Source organism: Pungitius pungitius, chromosome 2 (assembly GCF_949316345.1).
Source record: "Pungitius pungitius chromosome 2, fPunPun2.1, whole genome shotgun sequence".
Classification (NCBI taxonomy): domain Eukaryota; kingdom Metazoa; phylum Chordata; class Actinopteri; order Perciformes; family Gasterosteidae; genus Pungitius; species Pungitius pungitius.
The window spans coordinates 33639204-33661031 of NC_084901.1; the positions used below are offsets into that span (position 1 = coordinate 33639204).

A 21828-nucleotide genomic window follows, 5' to 3' on the forward strand; every position below is an offset into this window, starting at 1 on the left:
TTGACTATTTTTTTTCCAGAGATCCAACCTCGTATTTGGCTCAAAAATAAGTGTGTACCGACACTCCGTTGAAGCGACCTGTAGAGGATTTTGTGAAACCGGTGTCCCCTGAACAGAATATTTTATTAATTGTTAGTTTACTTAATGCCTTTCTGTGCAACATATTATACAAATATCTGCCACTAGGTGTCACGTTAAAATAATCTATTGGTCACTGATGTACTAGGTCATTCAATTGATCAGCAGGATCAATTGTTTGTGAATGGAAGACAACACAATTTTTGGAAAAAATTCTCTATTAAATTTTATTTGTACCTAAATTGTGCAACAGCAGTATTTCCTGATGAAAATACGATACAAATCATTGCTGAAAGGCCACCAAAACATCTGCACCACCTTTATCATACACTCTCAAAACAATGGTTTCAATACATGTACTCACTCCAACCACAGTGCAGTACATTACATTGTGTCTTAGAAGGTCCAGCTGCAGCAGTCAACTCCACTTTAATTGACCGTTATAGTGCATGTGCCACCTGTCCAAAAATATCTGAATTAGCGCAAATGAAATTAAAAGAAGAAAACCCAGAGCACAAAGAGCTCCGTTTTAAGCTTAAGGCATGGTCAGTTTAGTGTCACCAGTATTATTCTTGGAGAAGTCTGTACATGTTAAAGCTTAAACTCCTAAAGAAAATATATATATATGAACAAAATTGAGCCCCTTAATATAACAAATAGTTTCCCTTTGAAACTAAAAAACAATAACAATGGATTTAGGAACAGCAGTGGAATGTATCCCATTTGACATGCAGGAAGGCATGGACATAAAGCGCTGTATTCTTATGTTGTTTGGGCTGCTCAAAAATACTGTACCAGTATCTGAAGATCAACGGAGGAATGTCAACCTCTTTTCTATTGGCTTTTAGTGTGCAGTCAAATGACCTGGGAGAAAATATTAAGCACATTCTCATTACTGTAGTATACACATTTCTTAGATAGACTCATACTAAGGAAATGAATATGCATACCAATAGGTAACGTAAGACTAAGACATTTATCAATTAGAAATAGAAGCTGAAATTGAGGGCACATGAAAAACTAGCTTATTTGGTCATGCACATTTCCCTATGAAGTGTTGAATATGCAAGCATTTGACATTTTCATGAAATGTTTAAGAATAAACCAAGTGATTACAATGATAACATTGTAACTTAATTTGCTTCTAATTACTTGGTTCTTGATTAGGACATCTAAATGTGTTTGCCTTAGGATGGCAGCAGGTTCCCAAGAAGCGCTGTGCTTAACAGTTATAAATGCAGTAATCACACTTCAGCGTCGACGAGTGGTCAGTTCTCTTCTATAAGATTCAGGTCCAGTTCTGTGCAGTCTCTTTCAAAAGCAATCTTTTGCACTCCATCTATTGCAGTCCTTTTCCTTTTATCATCTTCCTCCTGCTCTTCTTCTTCTTCCTCACTTTCGCTTAGTGGCCCAATGCTCGCTCGTCCCAGAAACTCTGCAGGGGAGAACGCCAAGCGCTGCTCCGACTGGTAAGGCACTGGAACAATGCAATCAGCTGTTCCAAACAGTAGGCTCCCGTGATGACCGATCTACACAGGAGGAGGAAAAGGTCATGGTCGTCATTTCATGTACATTTGATAAGTGGCAAAACCCTAGTGAACTGACAGATTTTCAATGCAGCAGAGTTATCATAAGTCTCACAGATCCACACCCCAAAAGGTAATAAAATGTAGATGAAAGCAATCACCATGTTAGGAAGTCTGCATGAGCCATGATGTCTGTTTGACATTCATAGATCAGAATGTGTAGGCGGCTACCAGGACATTTATGGATTTTAGTGTGAAAAGGAAAAAAGGAAAGTGTGGAAAGTTAGTAACTGCCTGATGAAGAAAAACTAAGAGAGAAACCTGTGACAAAGGGCAAATTCTTAATGGGGCAAGCTGTAGTTGCATCCGCTTTCAGTAGAGTGCATCACAATCCACGGGAGGTTTGTGGAAACAGATCTTGGTGGACAAAATCCAGAAGACAGTGAACCCAGGCCCTCTGATTAGATACAGTTACCATCAAAAAAGAAAAGCATTTTTTTTCATCTGACTTCATGACCTGTCTGCAAAATATTTTCCAACATGAAATCAATTCCTAAGGCTAAAAAGGTTGGGGGCCTCTGACCCAGAGCACATTGGGATTTCTCGCTTACCTGCGTCATCTTGCTGAAGTCGAGGCCTGGCCTGGAGCAGGGCACAACATCTGGGTCATGGCGCCTCTTCAAGCGGGGTTTGCGCATGTCGCAGGGTTGCGAGTGGCATCGCGGCAGCGCTGGGTGCAGGTCGCGCCTCGACGAGGACGGTGTGCTGCAGGCTGAAGTGGGAGATGAAGACAGGGCTGGGTGTTCTATGCCAGGGGGGCAGCTGTACATCACAGCAGAAGCCGGGGAGGGCTGGAGGGGAAGGAGCACCAGGGACGCATCCTGAATGTGCACAGGGGAGAGGGACAAGCGGCGCTGCAGAACTGAACGGGAAACCAAGGGGGCTGGTGAAGAGGAGCAGGAGGAAGGAGTAGCAAAGGAGGCAGAACAGGCTCCTTTCGGTTTGTCACAGGGGTCCCATGAGAAGCTCCACGGAAGTGGCGAGTCAGAGGATAGTGCTAAGCTAAAGAAGGTTGGGCTAGAAGATGAGTGGAGGGAGGAAGAGGTGAAAGAGGAGCTGGGCCCACAAACTGGCAAAGAGCTGGCTCCAGAGCTGGAACTAGATGCTCCTCCACTTTGGCAGCCACGTTTGACTGGGGTCCACACCTTGGATGCAATTGGATGCCAGGTGGAGCGACACCGAGACAAGTCCTCTGGAACAGAGAGGGAGCGGCAGTGGCGTTTTGGAGGTGGCTGTGGAGGGGAGCTTTGGAAAACCTGGTTTGTAAAAGAAACCTCTGGTCTCTCGAGAGGTTCTCCAGAGTGGGAAGGACACCATGGGGAGTGTAGTCCACAGGAATCACCCAGAGGGTTGGCTTTGGATGAAAGGTGTGGAGCTGAGCTAGTCTCTGAAAATGCCAAACGACAGACATTAGACCAGGCCGGCAGATTTCCCCACCAGAATGTTGCAACGCCTGCACTAAATTCAATGAACTTGCCTTGCGTTGACCTACAAGCACTCCACGAGACCGTTGGACTGGAACCAACTGCAGGCAAGGACTGAAACAGAAGTCAATACATTTGAATACAAAAACAAGAAGACCAAAGGGGTGCGAGGGGATAAAAAGCCCTTCATAAAAAGGACAAAATTGTGTATCCAACTTACCACATTGAACGAGAACGCCTTGTAATAAGGCTCCTCCAAACTCTGCTTACGGAGCTGCTCTGTGATAAGCGTCACCATAATTGTAGCAGCTATCCACCGATAGTCATTGAGACGATGAGATTTACTCAGGGCACTGGAAATTGTGTTGGTCAGAATCCTGACGTGGCTTCTGGTGTCCCCTCGACACCTCAACCAGCCAGACTGACCAGCCTTCTTCACTATGCCAAAGTCATGTTTGGGAAACCTGGAGAGACAGATGACAAGGGATTCTAATGAAACAAGGACGTCAAGGATTACCTGTAACTGCTACCAGACATTGCTGTTAAATCACTTAATTGAAATGAATCAAATTTATGGATTAATAGCTTTTCCATTTATATAGGAATGTCGAATTATCTTTCCACCAACAAAGTATAACTGTTTTAGTGGAAGAAGTCATCAGAAAGAACATAACGCAGGACCACGTTGCTTTACAGGCTAGGATCTACATGCTGCCTCATCCACACATGAAAGGCAGAAGTTCATGTTCACAAAGGCAGAAAGAACACATGGGCATGAGGAGAGTCAGAACAAAGAAGCACTTCACATTCCATCGTGCACAGTGAACTGGGCCATGTCCTACTGTTACTACAAACCACTCAAAATTAAAAGAAAACACACACATGTCCAAATTGAAAACCCTTGGCGGAATGCCACAACAATCATTGTCAGTTTGGTCCAACAAAGTGTCAAGGGTTGGAGTTGTGAAGTGAATGGAAGGGGGAGGGAGAGACGAGAGGGGGAAGGATGGGGGAAGTGTGTGAAAAATGAATGGGGATAGGGGTTGGAAGCATGGTATCTTTGGAAGGAGGACAAAAAGAACAGTGACCTGGTCTCTCCACTGCCGAGGAAAAGCCCAAATGGTGTGGTGTAGAGCAAGGGGGCCAAAAGACGACCTGCGCACATGTTCCTCTCGTATTTACTTTGCATGCAAATAGCAGTTAGCTTTTAAGATCAAACTGTTACCCAATGCACAAACATCTCTGAAGATTAACCCACATTGGCCCATCCCAGCAAACCTTTGCACAGAAAAAAAACACCCTCAAACTGAAACTAAGGTTAGCCACAGCGTTCAAATGCAGTTGGTGGTTTGGAGGACATTTGTACTGCAGTTTAACAGGACAGAGCACCAAACATCTACAGCACATTGAATGCTGACATCTAAACCTGACCAGTAACACCATATTCAATGCATGACGTCGATCAACTCCAAATGACGTTTCTTTCATCTGAATCTGAACCCTTGACAACACTTACACAGCCCTCATTGAAAAAGTTATGGCCAGGGCCTTGCTCTCTGTGGCAAACATGGTGCTACGCAGCTAGCCTAGTTCCACATGTCAGAAGACGTGCTACTTCAGGCTAAAGCTCGACCTGCATCAGCAGCATCCGTTATCAAAAGCACTGGAACCTCCACACTTCACTGTCAACCATCAGCTGACGTACAACTTTAACATAACTTTAACATCTTGTCAAACGGTACAAAACTTCAACGTGACTCCCAATCGATGAAGCGATATTCTTAATACGACTAGCGATAGATATAATAATTAGTAAGCTCCGTGTGCATACTAACGAATAGGTTTATGGCAGTGTCGCGGTTGGCTTGCAATGTTTTACAATACACGTTTCGAGAAAATAAAATGTACGCCACGTTGCCCAAAACATTAGCAGTACGACAACGGTCTGTCATTGATTGTAGGAATGAATCAAAATCAGGCAAGTGTACAGGTTAAATCAGGATAAATCGAATACCGTTTTGCCGGGGAGCAAAGAACAGCGTTTTAGTAAACTCGCTCAGCAGCACGATGCCGGTGTTCTTAGCTAGCTTATAGGATAACAAGGGTGCTGCCATACGGTCAGTCCGCTAACGTCAAAAGCGTGTCATTGTACCCGGTTGAAGCCATGATTCGGTCCACTAAAATGTGAAAAGGGGACGTTGAAACATATACGGCCGGGCCGATAATGCTTCAATAATTCGGTTGTAGCGTTAGGGTTGTTACGCAGTCTGTTTGAAAGCTAACATGCTACCGCTATCCTGATGTATTACCTGCATTCAGTGGTTCCTTAGCAACCGAAGCTGAACACTGTGCGCCGTACTGAGAGCGGATTAGTGGAGTATTTATAGCCTCTGGACCATACCAACATAGGGGTGTTTTGAATACACTGCTTCTATAAAATACAATATGAGAAAACCCCGCAATACTTATACAGCGAGTACTCTTAAAAATATATATATTTATTTTGAACGTGTCCCATAGAGAATCGAGAAACAGCACAGGGAACCTGCTGCAGGATATGTGGCACTTAGTTTGAACGTGTCTATCTCATTAACAACCCCACAGTTGAGACAGTCTTAATAAGGCCACAGCGTCAACCAAACAACCAATAATACATACAAGATGTATCTATCGTGGACATTTGCGTGGTGGATGAAAAGACTCGCACTGTTGATGGAGGAGAAGTGAAACAGACAGAAGAGCGCGTCCTGATTTAATGCAGCAACTATAAAGAGAAAACTGTGATTGCAGAACAACAAGGCTTGGGACGAAGGGATGTCCCAATTAAAGAGGGGACTGACAGTGGAAGAATGAACATTCATAATAAAGCATTTAAAACCAATAGGACTTCATAAAGGGGCCGTCAAAGAAAAATGACAGTGGCCATTTAAATCCAGTAGGGGGCAGTAATGCAGTTTAAAGGGCGCTAACTGCCAGAGAAAGTTCAAAGGGAAGAACTGCCATTAGTCTCTTTAGTAGTGTCTGGTATGTGTGAGAGAAACCCCGGGGAGAAAATGGCACTTGAGAAACTTAGGAAAGAAGACACTCTGGAAATGAGGAAGCGATTAATCGGGTACGTGAAAGTGAAAACCGACTGGTGCTGTCTAAGTTATGCAGATACGTCCTACGCATTGAAACTACTGACACGTATTCATTTCCTTCGATCTCAGGCAGTCGTGTAGACTGTTTTATTCAGACGACCCAGTGAAAATAGTGAGGGCGAGAGGCCAATACCTATTCGATGAAAACGGCACGCGCTATCTGGACTGCATCAGCAACGTCCATCACGGTAAAACCCATTCGGCCCCCGGTGCATCGTCCATTCATCACCTATCTATCACCTTGCACCTGTCTACTAATGGCAGGTCGTTTCCTTCTCAGTGGGCCACTGTCACCCCAGCATCACTGCAGCTGCGGCGGCACAAATGGACCTGCTGAACACAAATTCCCGGTTCCTGCACGACAACATGGTCCTGTTCGCCGACCGCCTGAGGGCCACCCTGCCCGAGAAGCTGTGTGTGTTCTACTTCGTTAACTCTGGGTAAGTCGCGCCTCCACACACCTGCAGCGGAGGAGAATTCCTCCGGTTCCCCTCCAGTGATGTTTGTTTGTTTGTTTTGTTTCCATCGGGTCTGCTGACAGTTCAGAGGCCAATGACCTTGCCCTACGCCTGGCACAGCAATACAGCCATCACGAGGACGTCATTGTGCTTGACCAGTAAGTGCTCTGTTCCACTCCGAATGTACCCGCGGTTATCAATGACTCAGAAACTCTCCTTTTATACCAGCGCATACCATGGGCATCTCACGTCCCTCATCGACATCAGTCCGTACAAGTTCCGGAAACTGGCGGGACAGAAAGAATGGGTTCATGTGGTGTGTATATCCATACTACCGCCATAACACAAACCGCACACCCACAGTGGACTCCTGTGCGTCTGACCAATAAGAAATGGTGTCATCCTCCCAGGCCCCGTTACCAGACACCTACAGGGGCCTTTACAGAGAGGATCACCCCGACCCCGGGCGAGCATACGCCGATACGGTCCAACGCCTGATAGAGGAGGTGCACAGCAAAGGTCGTAAGGTACACGCTAACAGTTATTGTGCACCAAATCAGCCATGTTCTTAACACTTGTACAATGGTGTCATGAACGCGTGTGACTTATTTACTACTATTCTCCACACAGATCTCGGCCTTCTTTGCAGAATCGTTGCCGAGCGTTGGAGGACAAATCATTTTACCCCAAGGGTACTCGGCTAAAGTCGCAGAGTGAGTGCTGGCTTGGTTTTGTTTTGTTTTTTAGCCACGCATGCACGCCGCGTTGACGCGGTGCTTCTCCCACAGGTACGTGCGGGCAGCAGGTGGAGTGTTCGTGGCGGACGAGGTGCAGACCGGCTTTGGTCGTGTGGGGAGTCACTTCTGGGCCTTCCAGCTGCACGGAGAGGGCTTCTGTCCCGACATCGTGACCATGGGGAAACCGATGGGCAACGGGCATCCCCTGGCATGCGTGGCTACCACTTTAGAAGTAGCTGAAGCTTTCACAGCTAATGGAGTGGAGTACTTCAATACGGTGACTATACAGTCACATTAACACATTATGAACACAGCAAAATGACATTTCTATCAACATGTTTGAACTACATGTTGTTAAGAAGGCATACGTAAAGGGGACATTCTTTTTTTCCTTTAACTCCATGCAGTTTGGAGGGAATCCGGTGTCCTGTGCAATTGGCCTTGCATTGCTTGATGTAATCGAGGCAGAGGACTTGAGAGGAAACGCCATCCGCGTGGGAGCACATCTTAAAGATTTGCTAAAAGAAATACAATCACGACATCAAATTATTGGCGACGTGAGGTAAGGATTAAACTGAATTGAGACCAAAGCTATTCAACTCTTGAGACTTTCTTCGGATTAGAACGATACCCGGCACCTACATTGTTTTTTATAAATCCACGCAGGAAGCTGTTTGAATGAGTACTAGCCTGTAAAAAGGCACCTGTTCACGTTTCAAAATAAAACTGTTTTCTCAAAACCAATGGGCTATAAACATAAATTAAGCAGAAACTATTTTCTGTATTCCCTCAATATTTGAGATCCTTTGAGGTCACAGGAAGAAGAAATAAAATCAGTGTTTCAGTTACTCAAATATCACCCAATGCAGTGTGTCAACAGGGTTCATGGGTCCACCTCATGGTCTTTGTATCTTCTTCTTTTTTAGAGGCGTGGGCCTATTTGTGGGTCTCGAGCTGGTTACAGACCGGCAGCACAAGACTCCTGCCACAGAAGCTGCAGCACTTGTGGTGAAGAGGTACTTAAAGTACAATACTGACAATCCTCAACGTGATCTTCAAGTATTCAGTCTGTGCAGAATGACGTTCGGCACTTTTACACATGTCCCTTTCACCTCAGGTTAAAAGCAGAAGACAACATCTTTGTGAGTACAGACGGCCCGTGGGAAAGCGTGGTGAAGTTTAAACCTCCCATGTGTTTCAGTATGGAGGACGCAGAGCTGGTGGTACGATGTATTGACCGCATCCTCACAGGTCAGCTACACAAACACTTTATGGTCGACAGCTCTTACCAAACGATAATGCATAGATACACATATCACCATATAAGCACCTGATAGCACAGTCGTACAAAGAAAAGGTGTAGCATAATTTCCATTTTTCTCGTTCTCACAGACATGGAAGCCAGTGACAGTTAAACCGGAAAAGGAAGACATCTAAGGTTTGTTAAACCTGTAGAAAACTTTAATTGCATCAGACATCGTCAGATGGTCACACATTCATAAAGTCCAGAGGTAGATGTGAATGGCTACACTTGAGGTTCCAGTAGATCAAACAAGTTCATTTCACTTGGAGCACGTTGCTGTGGGGTCGTTTTTAAATCGATTCATCAGTCTGACTTTTGTCACACAGAACATTCTCATATCAAGCTCAACTATGCATCTGTGCCCCGTAGATTTGAAGATTTTACCAGCAGTCGAGTGATCACTCATATTTTACCCCCCCAGGCGCCCAGTGCCATTTACAGGCATCACGTCCATACAATGAGATGGAAGAGTCTCCAGCTATAGGACATCATCTATGCAACATGCTAATGGAACACTAATTCTGTCTTTTAATCAAGAACCCAATAAATCGTTTTTTAATCCTGACTTGTACCATCTTTTCGTTGCAGTAAAATATGAGTCTCAGCTGATCACACTGATCAGTAACATGTTCTCCATATACGGCAGATAAGCACTTACCAGACCATTAGCTTTATAGTACTTGTTTCACGTCTAGTGGGGTGGGTATTACACTCAGCCAGTTATCCTGCAGGCAGTGAAGCCCTCTCCCACAGAGGTATCCGTGGGGAAGTTAACGTTACTCAAGACGAAACAAGCAAGCCATTTAACAGTACAAAACATTTAACATTACCTTTACAAATAATAACAAAAGGATCCATGTGTAATATAAACCAAAAGTTTATTTCTATCAATTTGCCCAAGACACTAGAGGAATGAGTTTCCAGTGAGAGAGGGAATACCCTCTTACATTAACAGGCTTGCGTTCAGTTGAATAACACTAGTAAAGCCACTTAAAATTGCAGACATGATGGGGGAGAAATCTTAAAAGCCAAAAGAAAAAGGAAAAAAAACGCTGGTTGTCTTTGTCTACTAGTCAATCTGAAACATTCACTTTACACTCTTACAATGAAACCTTGATTAGTTTAAATCCCTTATTTTGCCTCAACCCATATCTGAAGCCATGCAACCAACTTTCAGGATGGGAGATAATAACGAAAGATCTAGAAACACCAAAAGAAAAAAGAAAAGAAAATTGTTTTATTTTGAGCTTTAAAAGCTCTTGCTCCGGCTCATCTGTAAATCCAGTAGACATGTAAAAATACAACCATACAATACATTAGATTCAAAAGGTACCAAAAAGTACAGTAAAAATAACACTTCCATCACTGGAAATGTAAATGGACAAAAAACAATATAAAATAAAAAGTGGAAAAGTGACATTTGCTTCCCCAGTTCCTCACTTGATCTGTACAAATGGAGCATGAGTCCAAATTTCTGCCAACTCCAAAGGAAAAGCCAGAGCCCATGTTGGTTGTGGTCAGACCATGGATCTCTTTTTCTTATTTACTTTAGACCTTAAGAGAAAAACACGGTGCTTAACGTTACTGAGAATAAACCAAATAAGGCATGCAGTTACACACAGACAGACAGGTGCATGAATGAGTTTGACAGGTCAGTGAATGGACAGACACTTCTTTCCTGGGGGGGGGGACGGGGCACGACCACTAACTATTACACCTAGCACCCTGGTGGAAGGTGAAACGGTGCTTATTCCTGTTCTCAACCACCACCAACTCAACCCTTATTGATCAAGTAGTAGAGATGCATCTTAGGATGGCTGACAGGTGGAATGAATCCATCTTTAATGATCACAGACCCCACAACACAGCCTACCCTAACCCCACCACAATGCTTGAATGGATTTAGAGTAGATGGAGATTTTTGGGGTCAAAAAGGCACCAATGGTTACAGCTATGTTCTCATACTACCACGGATGATGCAAAAATGCATACCTGCACTACGTGTGATCAGTATGGCTTGTAGCTATTCTGGTGGCCTCCACGTCTTGGAGTTTTCCCATAGCTTGTATTGCCCTGGTCTGGAGGACAAGAGAAAAAGGGACTGAGTTCTTCTGTACAACAAGGAGGACCAAGAAAATAAAGTTTCTCTCATTCTTTTTTCTTTCCCGGGGGGGGACTTATCGCTTACTGTAGTCGTAGCCACCCCCATAGCCGTAATAACCAGCAGAGTAGTCATAGTTGCCGTAGCCGCCATATCCGTAGCCTTGCTGTCCATAGCCGTAGTTCTGGTTGTATCCCTGGTTCCAGTAGTTGTTGTAACCTTGATTCCAGTTCTGGCCTTGGCCTGGAAACAACAAGTGAGGCCTTTGTCACAACTCTCCAGCACACAGGTTGTCATTTGCTGTCGTTGTTATGAGGTGCTTACCGCCACGGCCCCTGCCGCGTCCTCCATATCCACGGGCACCGTACTGCTGCTGGACATAGACCTCTTTGGGCTGGGCTATTTTAATTTCACACTGGAACGCCACACGAAAGCACACTACGTTAGTGTGGCACGGCTTTTGCTAAATTCATTTCAAATGAATACTAATATTTCACCGGTATGGAGAATGTGAGGCCTGCAATTACCTTGCTTCCACCGACGTTGTGGTACTTCTTTTCCATGACCTTCTTGACAGGAGTCTCTTCTTTATACGTGATGAATACGAATCCCCTCCTCTTTTCCGTCTTTGGATCTTGTGGAAGCTCGATGGTCTCGACCTATGCAAGAGGAGAATGAACTTAGCAGCGGCCAATATCGCAACTGTTTAATTATTCAGTTACACTGACACGTATTCAATGCCGTACCTCGCCAAAGGTCCCAAAGTACTCTTGGATGACTTCCTTTGAGGTGTCAGGGTTGAGGCCTCCCACAAAGATTTTCTTGACGGGATCTTTCTTCATGGCCATGGCCTTCTTGGGATCGATCACTCGCCCATCTAGCCTATGCTCCTTCTGCTCAAGAACCTAAAAAGAGAAAATTAAAAAAAAACATTTGAAACTCACCGGGCCTGAAAATCGAGTGAATTTGACTACGACACAATCTCTTCCCCACTCACCTTGTCGACACTGACTGCATCTTTGAAGAGGATGAAGCCGAAGCCTCTTGACCGACCAGTCTGCTGGTCCATCTTTATGGTGCAGTCAGTCACCTCCCCAAATTTGGTGAAGTAATCTTTAAGATCCTTCTTGCTCGTTTCCCAGCTTAGACCACCAACAAACATTTTCCTGGGCACAAAGAGAAGGCGGACATGTTTAGCATTACAGCCATCCCCGCTGCTCTATATGTCGGTGGGGGTGTAAATGAACACACTGTTCCAGAACATCTGTTGACCCGATGACGTAGGGAGGGGGGAGGAGGGGGGAGCTATAACCGCTTTAGCATCAAGCTGAATTAGGGCATCAATTCAATAAAATGGAGATCATTTCGGTGGCTACATCTGACACCTCACACTGTGGGGTTTGTCACAGGCTAACGGAGGCTAGATATGATCCCTGTGCCCATCCCCCCACCAACACCACCCATCCGTCCGCTCTGCATATGGCGCCAACAAAGGCCGGTTGAACAAAGAAACATTAGCCAACCCCCGGCCGCCAGACGACACATTACGACCCGGCCAAAGACGCACTCCACAGTTTTATTCCTTCTATTTTTAACTTACCCCGCGTCCTCCTCGCCTTTGCTGGCGTCGATCTGTCCGCCCTCCGTTCCGCCGTTTTGCGAGTTGCCGTCGCCGTCGGCGTCGGGCCCTGCGCCATCCTCGCACTCGTTCCCGGCGCTCTCGTCGTTTCCCTCCTCGGTGTTCTCGGCCCCGTTAAAATCGTCGTCGACTTCGTGGCCGTTTTCTGATGTTTCCATATATTGTTGCTCTGTCTCGGACATGTTTGCACTACAATAACTTGAAGAGAAAAAAAGAAACAAAAATTAAATGTTTTATTTAATAAACCAAATGTCGGCGGTTATATAATCCCTCGCGCCGGTCGTGCATCGCCATTTACAAGGTGCCCGTGCGGGCATTTACCACCATTTTGGTTTTCCATACATTTTCAGTCCTTACGATTCGTTGCAGAAAACCAGCAATGGAAACTGGCTTTTTACTTAGACAACACGGTAACTAACCCGCCCGAATCAATAATATGCTTATTGGCGGCGCTGAAGATTATAGACACTGTGACCATCTGCACCTCGCTGATAAAAAACGAGCCTGGACTGAACGACTCAAATTCGCAGTTACGTAACGCAAAGGCCGCGGTAGCTGCGATTTACGCCTATATTTCATAATTATTAAATACATTACATCTACCAGGGGGGTTGGGGGGGACAAGGAAAGACTACAACAATCTGAGTACTTACGTGACAATATAAAGACAATACCAAGGCTAAAGAAGTAGGAAAACCTGCTTACTGGTCACACAACCGGAGAGCTCTCTTCAAGATGGATTCTCCCACACGACGACAACTCGTGGTTGGTTTTCTAGAACCGGCAGAAAAAAACTCCATTTCTGTGGTGAAGCCATCTGATTGGAGGAATAGTACTGTCACTCATGACTGCGACCAATTGCATTCGCGTGACTTTCTTTCCACAGAAGATGTTCACGCCCTTGACAGACAGGAAGAAACTCGGAGTATCCTTTCTACGTCTAATGAAAGAGTTTCTCCCTGCTCGCCAAATCAAATATACGATTAATCCCGACTGTTGCGTTAAATTATGTGTCTAAGCATTATTTGTCGACTGTTCTTTCTGAACCGCATACCAATTTATTCAAATGCTACAGTAGTGACGTCAGTATGAACGGTGCTCTGCCTGTGTACAAACTGCTGTAAATGTAGATTTTGGCATATCTGAACATTTATGGTGGATAAAATGACACCAAGCTCTTTATGTATACGTGGACACCGATGCTATAAACGTGACCTTCTTTCAAGGACTACAATAAAGTTGTAACGGAATAGGAAACATGGGCTTGCAATAAACACCATTGTGTTAAGTTTGACTGCAGCTTTTGTTGTCCGGTGGGTTCAGAGGTGACAGATCATGAGTTGATCCAGCAGATGGGGAGGACAGTTCGATATTACCAGGCATGTGTTGTTGTGTTTGTTTATTAATTGTCCCCCCATCGATGTTTTGCCACCGCTCACCCTGTGACTGAAGTTACTTAGTTCACTCAACGGCTTATTTACTCAACAACTTTATTCCCATGTAGGTTATTTAATAAGCTGTACTACTTCGACAAAGAAAGGATGTGTTTGATCCCCACTTTGTGAGTGCTAATAAAATCATATGAGCAATTTTCGACCCACTATCTATATTTGTTTTACTGAACGATTAAGACCTGTTTTCCTCATGTTAAACTGCTGAACTTTGGCTTGAGTCATGAATCAACACCCTTCGAAGCAGCATTCAAGGTAGAACAAATAATTTACTGATTGGCCAACTTCACCTGGACAGCAAACAAAATGACTAGCACTGAAAAAAACACGTCATATATTTTACTAAATTGATTCATTAGATTATTAATCATGTATTTCTTGACATTCTTTTTTTTCCACAATGGCTCCATCACATATTTGAGGCTGGTTTGGATCATTGTTAATCAGCCAATCAGCAAGCCAAATCTGTGGAAGAAAAAAAGGGGAAAATGGAGATTTTCAACACCAGTAAATGACAAGGTTATAGAATACATGATAATACATATATGTATGTCTTGAAATGTTGAGCATGCATACTTACACAGGGGTTGAGGGGCTTGCTCTTGCAGAGCTCAGTGAGTCCATGCACCAGAGTTGGGGTTACATGCCTGTTCAGGTACTCTTCGGTGTCTTCCCTTGTGGGAAAGGGCTCAATCAAGGCTGCAGAGAAAAGGCATGTGTGGTGCATCAGTGGTCAACACGCTTCTATGTAACAGTAAGTGTTGTTCTGTGCATTGCTTACAGTTTGGGAACATGAATTTGATCTCCTTTTCAGCAGCATGAAATGACATGCTGCCATGGAGTGCGTTCTTAAGCTCAGAAGAGCCATATTTTGCTCTAAGGCTGGCAGGAAAAAAATACATCACATTCATTTACACATCTCTGTTAAGTAAGTAAAAATTGTATTTTGTGGATATGTGTTCAACAGCAGTTCTCACCCTCTTTATTAGCCCAATCTAAGGATTGTTGGCATGAAATCTCATAAATATGTCATTATTTTGACACTAATTTGAATGTTTTATTTTTATTTTTTGGGACATACACATCACTTTCAATCAAATTTCAGCATTGTAGTATAACGAAGCTGTGTTTGATTCATAAGCAGGAATAGATCAGAGGCCTAGTTTGTGCCCTCCAGGGCAGTGGTGGAGTCAATATGCTCACCATTGTAATGCATAAACAAAAACCCGTATGCCAGGAGGGAAAGGACAACTAAACCAAAGACTGAATCAACCCCTTTGTAAGATAGCACACTGACCACCCTGGATGAGTTTCTCTGGCCTTGGTGCTGTTGACAGGGCCTATGATGGACTTCCAGTGGGCGATGGCGTTGTCACGGGCCAGAGTCATGGCGATGATGGGGCCAGAGCTCATGAAGGCAGTCAAGCTGGGAAAGAGGGGCATTCCATACAGGTCTGCGTAGAAGTCGCAGCATTGCCCTGGACTTAGCTGCAGTTTCTGCTTCTGCCACAGGAAGGAGGTACGGGAAACATCAGTGAAATAACTACTGATGCTGGATTGTATTTGAGCAATTCTGATGATTTATCATCCTATTTTTTATTTATTTGAATAATAAACACTTTGGATTAAGAGGTCTAAATTTTGGTTAGCAAAGTGTGACTATACTATATGTACTGACCCAGGACAGCGCTCTCTGGTGGGCAAACTAGTTATGACATGGTGTCTGTTACTCGGTTGCCTAAAAATATCTTTAGCACGTACTGCTGATATAAGCCAAAATATGAGCAGAGGGAATTATATATAATCAGTGTTCAACATGCAATACTTGTTTATGTGGGGAAATCCTATAATAAAAGACAAAAAAACAGTTGCTTCAGAAATATGTTGACCAACCTGCAAGATGATGAAGCCTGATTTCAGAATAATGTCCTCAATCTCCTCTGCTTTGTGGATGGCATCTGGTTTGATGAGGGCCAGAGTTTTTTCCACATAGATGCGAGGATATAAAGTTTGGTTCATGTCCTCCTGCATTAGGCAAGTAGCATCTGAAGCCATTAAGTTGAGCTAATAAGAGCTTATTAGCTAAGTTTTCTTTAGTTGCTTTAATTACTTCGGTCAATTCCATCAACTCAACGGTTTTCAGTTCTACATTAGACTAAGGTTACATTGAGCAGTTAGCTGTTAAATGTAATGAGTATCGGAGACGTTACTTCGTTGTCTTAGCTAGCACTTCGTTTTTAGTGTGTTTGGGTTGCTAGGATACCTTAGCATAACTACGGAAAACCAAGCGGGTCAATTCATCCACGAAGAGTTCGTCTCGCCTCAAATATTTTGAATCGAAATAATTGACTAATCACCTTCCATTGGTGAACAAGCACACGGCCCGAGGAATGCAATTCAATATTTGCCGTTTTACAAGTTATGGGCCTGCTGCAGCGTTTACATTTAAAAAGGATTATATTGTAAATTCCTTAAACGCCGACTGAATCCTTACATTTCCTCTCCATTTTGTATATAACCTATTTCAGCATATCTGAAAAATAGGATACGACAGAATTAACATATTTAAAGGATTACTGTATGACAAAGAGCATCCACTTCTTTAAGAGGAACATATCAGGTAATTGTGTTGTTGAAATTGAAAATCATGGCGCAATTCAACAATTTATTTTTCATTATTAAATTTCAGACAGTTAATTAACAATTCTGACTTCATTCATATAAATCATTAAGTTATTGCTTTGTAGAAGTTTGGAATGCATTGTTGTCCCTACTGATTTTACACAAGTTGTTAAATTTAAAGAAAAAGGACTTTTCATAATTAGTAGAAAGAAAGACATAGGGCTCTTTTCAAACAGTCTTTTATTGAAAGTAGCTGGCGACGAAAGGTTCTTAGCGAGTTCCAATAGTGACTTGCCACACTCTGATCAGGTTGTCAGTGTAGCCAGCAAACAGGGTCTGTAAAGAATAAAAAAGTACATGCTTACATTTTGCAACTTTATTATCCTTTATGAAAATAAGTTGGTGTTCCATTACCCCTCATATTTGCAGGTATATCACCATTTGAGATCAGTTAATTGTGAATAGGTATAATCACTGGGGAATAAACACAATAACCAGTGAAACAGTATGGTACCTGTCCATCAGCAGACCACGCCAGGGAAGTGCACTGTGGGGGTTCAGCCTTGCTGTTTGTACTGATCACTTCCTGTCTCAGCTCATCCACAATGATCTTGCCCTCCAGATCCTACAGGAAGAAGAAAACATCAGAGGCAACGCACTGACCAACTACTCAGAAGTGAACACAACCAAAATTATAAAAAGGGTTTAGGCTAGAGCTCAGAAACAGCCTCTTTATCATCACAGAGTACAGATGGCATTTTGAAATTTCGTCACAGCCCATTGCACGGTGCCTTTAATGCACCTTTTACTGATCGAGAGATAATTAGAATGAGGTCTTTTACCCAGATCTTGATACTGGGGCCGGTGGCGGCACACAGCCAGTAACGGTTAGGGCTGAAGCAGAGGGCATTGATGGTGTCGCCACTGTCCAGGGTGTAGAGGTGCTTTCCCTCATTCAGGTCCCACAGCATGGCCTGGCCGTCCTAGACCGGGGAAAAAAAGCACCAAAAGCCATATTAACAAATATAGTAGATTGTTAAGATACGTGCAGCATACCATTGGTTGCATAACATTAAGTGCAGGTATAACTCAGGAACAGCCTCTTTATCATCAATGTTAAACAGATATTTTTGAAGTTCTCATCAACGTTAAAACCTGCAGCTTGACTTAACTTGGTGCCTTATTTGAGTTCAGAATGGAGGGAAAATCTATTATTTCATACCCTGCCACCAGATGCGCACAGGGAACCATCAGGGGAGACCGTCACTGTGTTCAGGAACCCAGTATGGCCAATGTGGTTAGTCTTCAGCTTGCAGTTAGCCAGGTTCCACACCTACGAGGAAAGGAATCGTTTAGCGCCATACGGGTTGTGCCCTCATTAACCATGTATGGGTAATACAAGTTTTTTCTAAATTCACCAGGCAAACAAACTTTGAATGAGTCAACTTTGTAAGAAGTCACAGGAAAAAATTTAAAAGACTATTATATAAAAAAAAAGGTATGTTACCTTAACCATCTTGTCCCAGCCGCAGGAGACAATGATGGGGTTGTTGCTGTTGGGGGAGAAGCGCACACAAGAAGCCCACTCAGAATGACCTTCATCCTGCAAATGTAAAATACATATATAATCTCAATAAAAGATTGTTTGGTTATTAAACAGTAGTGCTTTGTTTTTCAAATGGCCAGATGAAATCAAACAAGGCAGGAAAATGACAGTAGTGTACTTGGGATTTTGACCAGCATTAACCTAGACGGGTCACATTTTAGCCCAACCGAGGTTGCTCAACCTCACTTGTAGACTACTACAGAACAATGGTGACTGGTGAGTTGCTTTTGATATAAAGGAAGGGAAATTGAATTAAAGGCAGTATTTATTTTATCCAATTTTAAGCAGTGGGAAGCCTTTAAACAGTAATTAAATTGAAATCTGGTTCCTTTCGCGCTGAAAGTGACCAACTTGCTACTCTCAAGACACCCTGAGCATCTGTGTGCAGTCCTAGTCGTTCCTTTTGAATCATCTACATTCACGGTGCAGCACCCTGTCTTCAAGGTCCCGAAGTCAAAGTGTCTTCAAGTACAATTAACATGATCTGGCAGCTCACCTGGATGGTGTACTTGCAGACTCCAAGAGTGTTCCATAGCTTGATGGTCTTGTCCCGGGAGCCAGACACAATCTGGCGGTTATCAGCGGAAAAGGCCACGCTCAAAACATCCTTGGTGTGTCCAACAAAGTGGCGGGTGGTGAGGCCACTGGGGAAACACCAAACATTTTTTACAAACGAGTCCAAAGTGCTGCATTTTTTAATACTATCATCAACGTCAATGGTCTCAGCACACACGTCATTAAGGCTTCTTGCTTTGTTGAAAGCAAGCTCTTTGGGTACATATCAGCACATTTTGAAAAAAGACATAAGCTGTAATTTATATCCTGTAGTTAATCATTAAAATTTAAATAAGTTTTTACTTCCCCTCATATTTGCAGGTATGTCACCATTTGAGATCAGTTAAATGTGAATAGGTATAATCACTGGGGAGTAGACAGATTTTGCCAAACAAAAAATGTATGTTGGAACTGAATTTATAGTTTAGTTGTGTTCCCTGGTCTGATTGTATTTCACACACCCACAAGACACTTTCCCACTAAACTTTTACAGGGATAAAAACATCCACTGTACAAATTGAAACAACTTAACCACAGTCAACCTGAACTTCTAAACTGGTAGATTGGAAATTACCATTGTCTGTACTTACGAGGTGAGATCCCACAGACGAAGGCACCCATCCCAGGCCCCGGACAGGGCGAACTGTCCATCTGAGGAGATCACCACATCACTTACGAAGTGAGAGTGGCCCGTCAAGGAGCGCTGGGGGATGCCATAGTTGGTCTCATCACGGGTCAGCTTCCACATGATGATAGACTTATCTGGGGGAAAAAAGACATCCAGCTTACTTTTAACTTTACATCCATATTTAATTATGCAGAGAATTACACGACCACGCGATTCTATATTTGAATGAGTGCATTTGTTAGTTACATTTACTCAGATGTGCTCAAGTAACTTGACTTGTGATGGTTTGGATGTAGTACTTTAATTCTCTTAAGATCTTTGAGAAAAATCTTACAATTGGTAAGTTTAATAGTCCAATATCCATTAATGATTAGAGATTATTTGAGATATGGTTAATCTTCATTTGATTCTAGTTAGCATAAATTGTGATGGGAACTTAGAATTAGGACATCTTAACGGTTAACATCCAAATGACTGAGTTTGTGGCAGGTCATTAATCCGTATGACTTCCTCTCAATACAAACAACCAGGTGTGAGTACACCAGATGTTTTTTGATTACTTGTTCTACTCTTAGGGCTACATGAATACTCGTGTAAGTTAGCTCCTAGTTAGCAATGCTTTCACATGAGAACGTTTTAAGCTACGCTCTCATTCCTCTCAGGTGGAAAGCTCAATCTGCTCTGGTTCGGGGTGGATGGTGTCACGATCTGCACATTTCAGCACACGGTTACGTCTACGCGCGGCACTGCACGTGTGGCAGATACAATGTGGGCATCTTGAGATGACGTTTGCTAGCATTAGCTAGTTTGAGCTAGCCGGCGCCTAGCTCGTTCGAGAGGATTCTGTTAAACAAACAAATACAGCCGTATTGACTCAATGATCCAGTTAGTTACAGTTAGCGGCTTAAGTACAATTAACTCTGGTCAGCATTGTCGTTTGTTCTTGTACGTTACAGTTGCAAGTTCCGCTAACCGACTGGCTGACTAATGCTAACCTATCGTCAGCCATGTTGGCGGAGCCAGGAGGGGAATCCTCACCTCTGGACGCCGACAGAATCATGTCGGGATACTGGGGCGTCGTGGCGATCTGGGTGACCCATCCACTGTGACCCTTCAGGGTCCCCCTCACTGTCATCTGCTCGGTCATTTTGGCGAGTTTCGATGGTGCCTTTTACAAGGATGGATTCGGATTTTTCTTAGGACGAGGGACGCCTAGATCCTCATCGCAACTCAGCACAGAGGAAAAGGAAGCTCAACCCCGGATGCTAAAACTATGAGGGGTTACGAGCGCGCAAAGCATTCTGGGAAATGTGGACCATGTACACAGGAAAGGAACGCTCCATTTAGACAGCACTGCTGTAGGTCAAGTCATGTGTTGGTGATCCAACAATGAAGCTGATTATCGGGAGTTTTGTTCATATGATTCTTTAAATTATTGTGTAAATAAATACTAATACTTTGACTAATACGATCGGGTCTATTGGACTGGGTTTACACCATCATCATCAGCCAAATTACATGTAATGTATTTCTAGGCACATTCTAACATGCAAATTGAATTTTTGAATCCTTCCATGGTTTATACAATTAGTTAAGTAATTACCTCTCTTTGCTACTGAGAACTCATATTAAATCATTTAAATACTTTTAAAATACTTGTAGTTTGTTATGATCTTTTTTTGGAACAATATGCATTTACTGTTATTGAAATACAACCATTAGCCATTAATAATACCAACATCGGAACATCTTGTTACAGACATGTATATATATATATAAAATATATATTATAGCGCGCAAAGCATTCTGGGAAATGTATATATATATATATTGGTACAACGTTAACTCTGGATATCATGATTTTAATTTGAATAAACAGCTTACAATGAGCAAACAAATTACCGTATCTTTGACTTTTGCACTTTCATCACACTATGTTAAAGTCATCAACCATCATGGCATGGCTCTATATCTATTTTTTGTTTATATATATATATATACGTTGTACCAATTGTACCAATTGTTTGTACTTAAAAGCAATGAGCTCATTCTTTTGTAACAACGAACGACATGTGGGAATGATTTGTGCAAATCTTTCAGGTATTTGTTTGAGGAAATTAAGTCAAATTACGAGCCCACTTTGGCCTGTTGGGTAACACAATACACTGCCCTTTGATCCAGAAAATGCTTTCCGCACATGTTCTATTGTGTTGTTAGCATTCAAACTAACAATTAACCAACTTTCCATCTTTGGATTTGGAGCTTTTCCTCACGGCATCAGCAACCTCACAGTGGAAGGGATTGATCAACACATTCAGCAGGTGGAAGACATTTTCGGTGGATCATTTTTAAATTCACTATTATTTTTGACATGCAAAAACAATGAAAATATCTTACTTGTGGATACCTACTTGTGCCTCATAGCATAAAATATCATAACTTTGGTGATTACTGACTTTCCTATAGCGTCGTTATCCATTGTCCAAATGATCATTTCTAC

The 21828-nt window shown here is 43.0% G+C and overlaps 5 protein-coding genes across 8 annotated transcripts; 1 reads left to right on the forward strand and 4 right to left on the reverse strand.

The window, feature by feature from the left end:
• Positions 1–284: 284 nt before the first annotated feature.
• On the reverse strand, positions 285–5463 carry LOC119211511 (protein FAM53C-like). Its single transcript, XM_037462478.2, has 5 exons — positions 5398–5463; positions 3309–3552; positions 3142–3202; positions 2216–3051; positions 285–1607 (listed from the first exon to the last, which is right to left on the reverse strand). The coding sequence occupies exons 2-5, from the start codon at positions 3384–3386 to the stop codon at positions 1347–1349; spliced, it is 1236 nt and encodes a 411-aa protein (XP_037318375.2). The 5' UTR covers positions 3387–3552; positions 5398–5463; the 3' UTR covers positions 285–1346.
• A 576-nt stretch (positions 5464–6039) lies between these two features.
• phykpl (5-phosphohydroxy-L-lysine phospho-lyase) lies at positions 6040–9291 on the forward strand. Its single transcript, XM_037460640.2, has 13 exons — positions 6040–6200; positions 6298–6416; positions 6509–6668; positions 6770–6844; positions 6915–7002; positions 7097–7213; positions 7317–7399; positions 7475–7700; positions 7831–7985; positions 8350–8439; positions 8541–8674; positions 8816–8861; positions 9148–9291. The coding sequence occupies exons 1-12, from the start codon at positions 6115–6117 to the stop codon at positions 8836–8838; spliced, it is 1356 nt and encodes a 451-aa protein (XP_037316537.2). The 5' UTR covers positions 6040–6114; the 3' UTR covers positions 8839–8861; positions 9148–9291.
• Positions 9292–9587: 296 nt separating this feature from the next.
• LOC119210535 (heterogeneous nuclear ribonucleoprotein A/B-like) lies at positions 9588–13297 on the reverse strand. 4 transcript variants are annotated; one of them, XM_037460641.2, is made up of 9 exons: positions 13172–13297; positions 12428–12664; positions 11825–11993; positions 11574–11732; positions 11355–11486; positions 11152–11242; positions 10915–11070; positions 10719–10804; positions 9588–10280 (listed from the first exon to the last, which is right to left on the reverse strand). In XM_037460641.2, the coding sequence occupies exons 1-8, from the start codon at positions 13264–13266 to the stop codon at positions 10734–10736; spliced, it is 1110 nt and encodes a 369-aa protein (XP_037316538.1). In that variant the 5' UTR covers positions 13267–13297; the 3' UTR covers positions 9588–10280; positions 10719–10733. The 4 variants fall into 4 exon arrangements, with proteins under 4 accessions (XP_037316538.1, XP_037316541.1, XP_037316539.1 ...); XM_037460644.2 differs by having other exon boundaries at positions 13120–13224; XM_037460642.2 differs by lacking the exon at positions 10719–10804.
• Positions 13298–13917: 620 nt separating this feature from the next.
• Positions 13918–16172, reverse strand: nme5 (NME/NM23 family member 5). The gene is made up of 5 exons (XM_037460645.2): positions 15811–16172; positions 15215–15420; positions 14699–14799; positions 14498–14616; positions 13918–14382 (listed from the first exon to the last, which is right to left on the reverse strand). Exons 1-5 carry the CDS (start codon positions 15970–15972, stop codon positions 14281–14283), a joined length of 690 nt encoding a protein of 229 aa, XP_037316542.2. The 5' UTR covers positions 15973–16172; the 3' UTR covers positions 13918–14280.
• Positions 16173–16762: 590 nt separating this feature from the next.
• Positions 16763–20579, reverse strand: rack1 (receptor for activated C kinase 1). Its single transcript, XM_037462067.2, has 8 exons — positions 20367–20579; positions 19291–19462; positions 18642–18789; positions 18047–18142; positions 17762–17872; positions 17382–17522; positions 17054–17164; positions 16763–16875 (listed from the first exon to the last, which is right to left on the reverse strand). Exons 1-8 carry the CDS (start codon positions 20473–20475, stop codon positions 16810–16812), a joined length of 954 nt encoding a protein of 317 aa, XP_037317964.1. The 5' UTR covers positions 20476–20579; the 3' UTR covers positions 16763–16809.
• Positions 20580–21828: the final 1249 nt, after the last annotated feature.

Coding starts and splice junctions, on each gene's coding strand:
- LOC119211511 (XM_037462478.2), bottom strand. CDS start 3,386: ATGGTGACGCTTATCACAGAGCAGCTCCGTAAGCAGAGTTTGGAGGAG. Junction 3,052..3,141: donor TGCTTGTAGGTCAACGCAAG/GCAAGTTCATTG, acceptor TGGCATTTTCAG/AGACTAGCTCAGCTCCACAC. Junction 1,608..2,215: donor ACTTCAGCAAGATGACGCAG/GTAAGCGAGAAA, acceptor CCTCCTGTGTAG/ATCGGTCATCACGGGAGCCT.
- nme5 (XM_037460645.2), bottom strand. CDS start 15,972: ATGGCTTCAGATGCTACTTGCCTAATGCAGGAGGACATGAACCAAACT. Junction 15,421..15,810: donor CAGGCTTCATCATCTTGCAG/GTTGGTCAACAT, acceptor TTCCTGTGGCAG/AAGCAGAAACTGCAGCTAAG. Junction 14,383..14,497: donor GCAAGCCCCTCAACCCCTGT/GTAAGTATGCAT, acceptor TTTCTTCCACAG/ATTTGGCTTGCTGATTGGCT.
- LOC119210535 (XM_037460641.2), bottom strand. CDS start 13,266: ATGGAGTTTTTTTCTGCCGGTTCTAGAAAACCAACCACGAGTTGTCGT. Junction 11,487..11,573: donor ACTTTGGGACCTTTGGCGAG/GTACGGCATTGA, acceptor CCTCTTGCATAG/GTCGAGACCATCGAGCTTCC. Junction 10,805..10,914: donor TGGGGGTGGCTACGACTACA/GTAAGCGATAAG, acceptor CTTGTCCTCCAG/ACCAGGGCAATACAAGCTAT.
- phykpl (XM_037460640.2), top strand. CDS start 6,115: ATGTGTGAGAGAAACCCCGGGGAGAAAATGGCACTTGAGAAACTTAGG. Junction 7,214..7,316: donor TGCACAGCAAAGGTCGTAAG/GTACACGCTAAC, acceptor TTCTCCACACAG/ATCTCGGCCTTCTTTGCAGA. Junction 7,701..7,830: donor GAGTGGAGTACTTCAATACG/GTGACTATACAG, acceptor AACTCCATGCAG/TTTGGAGGGAATCCGGTGTC.
- rack1 (XM_037462067.2), bottom strand. CDS start 20,475: ATGACCGAGCAGATGACAGTGAGGGGGACCCTGAAGGGTCACAGTGGA. Junction 19,463..20,366: donor GATTCTGTCGGCGTCCAGAG/GTGAGGATTCCC, acceptor TTTTTCCCCCAG/ATAAGTCTATCATCATGTGG. Junction 16,876..17,053: donor CGTGGTCTGCTGATGGACAG/GTACCATACTGT, acceptor TATTCTTTACAG/ACCCTGTTTGCTGGCTACAC.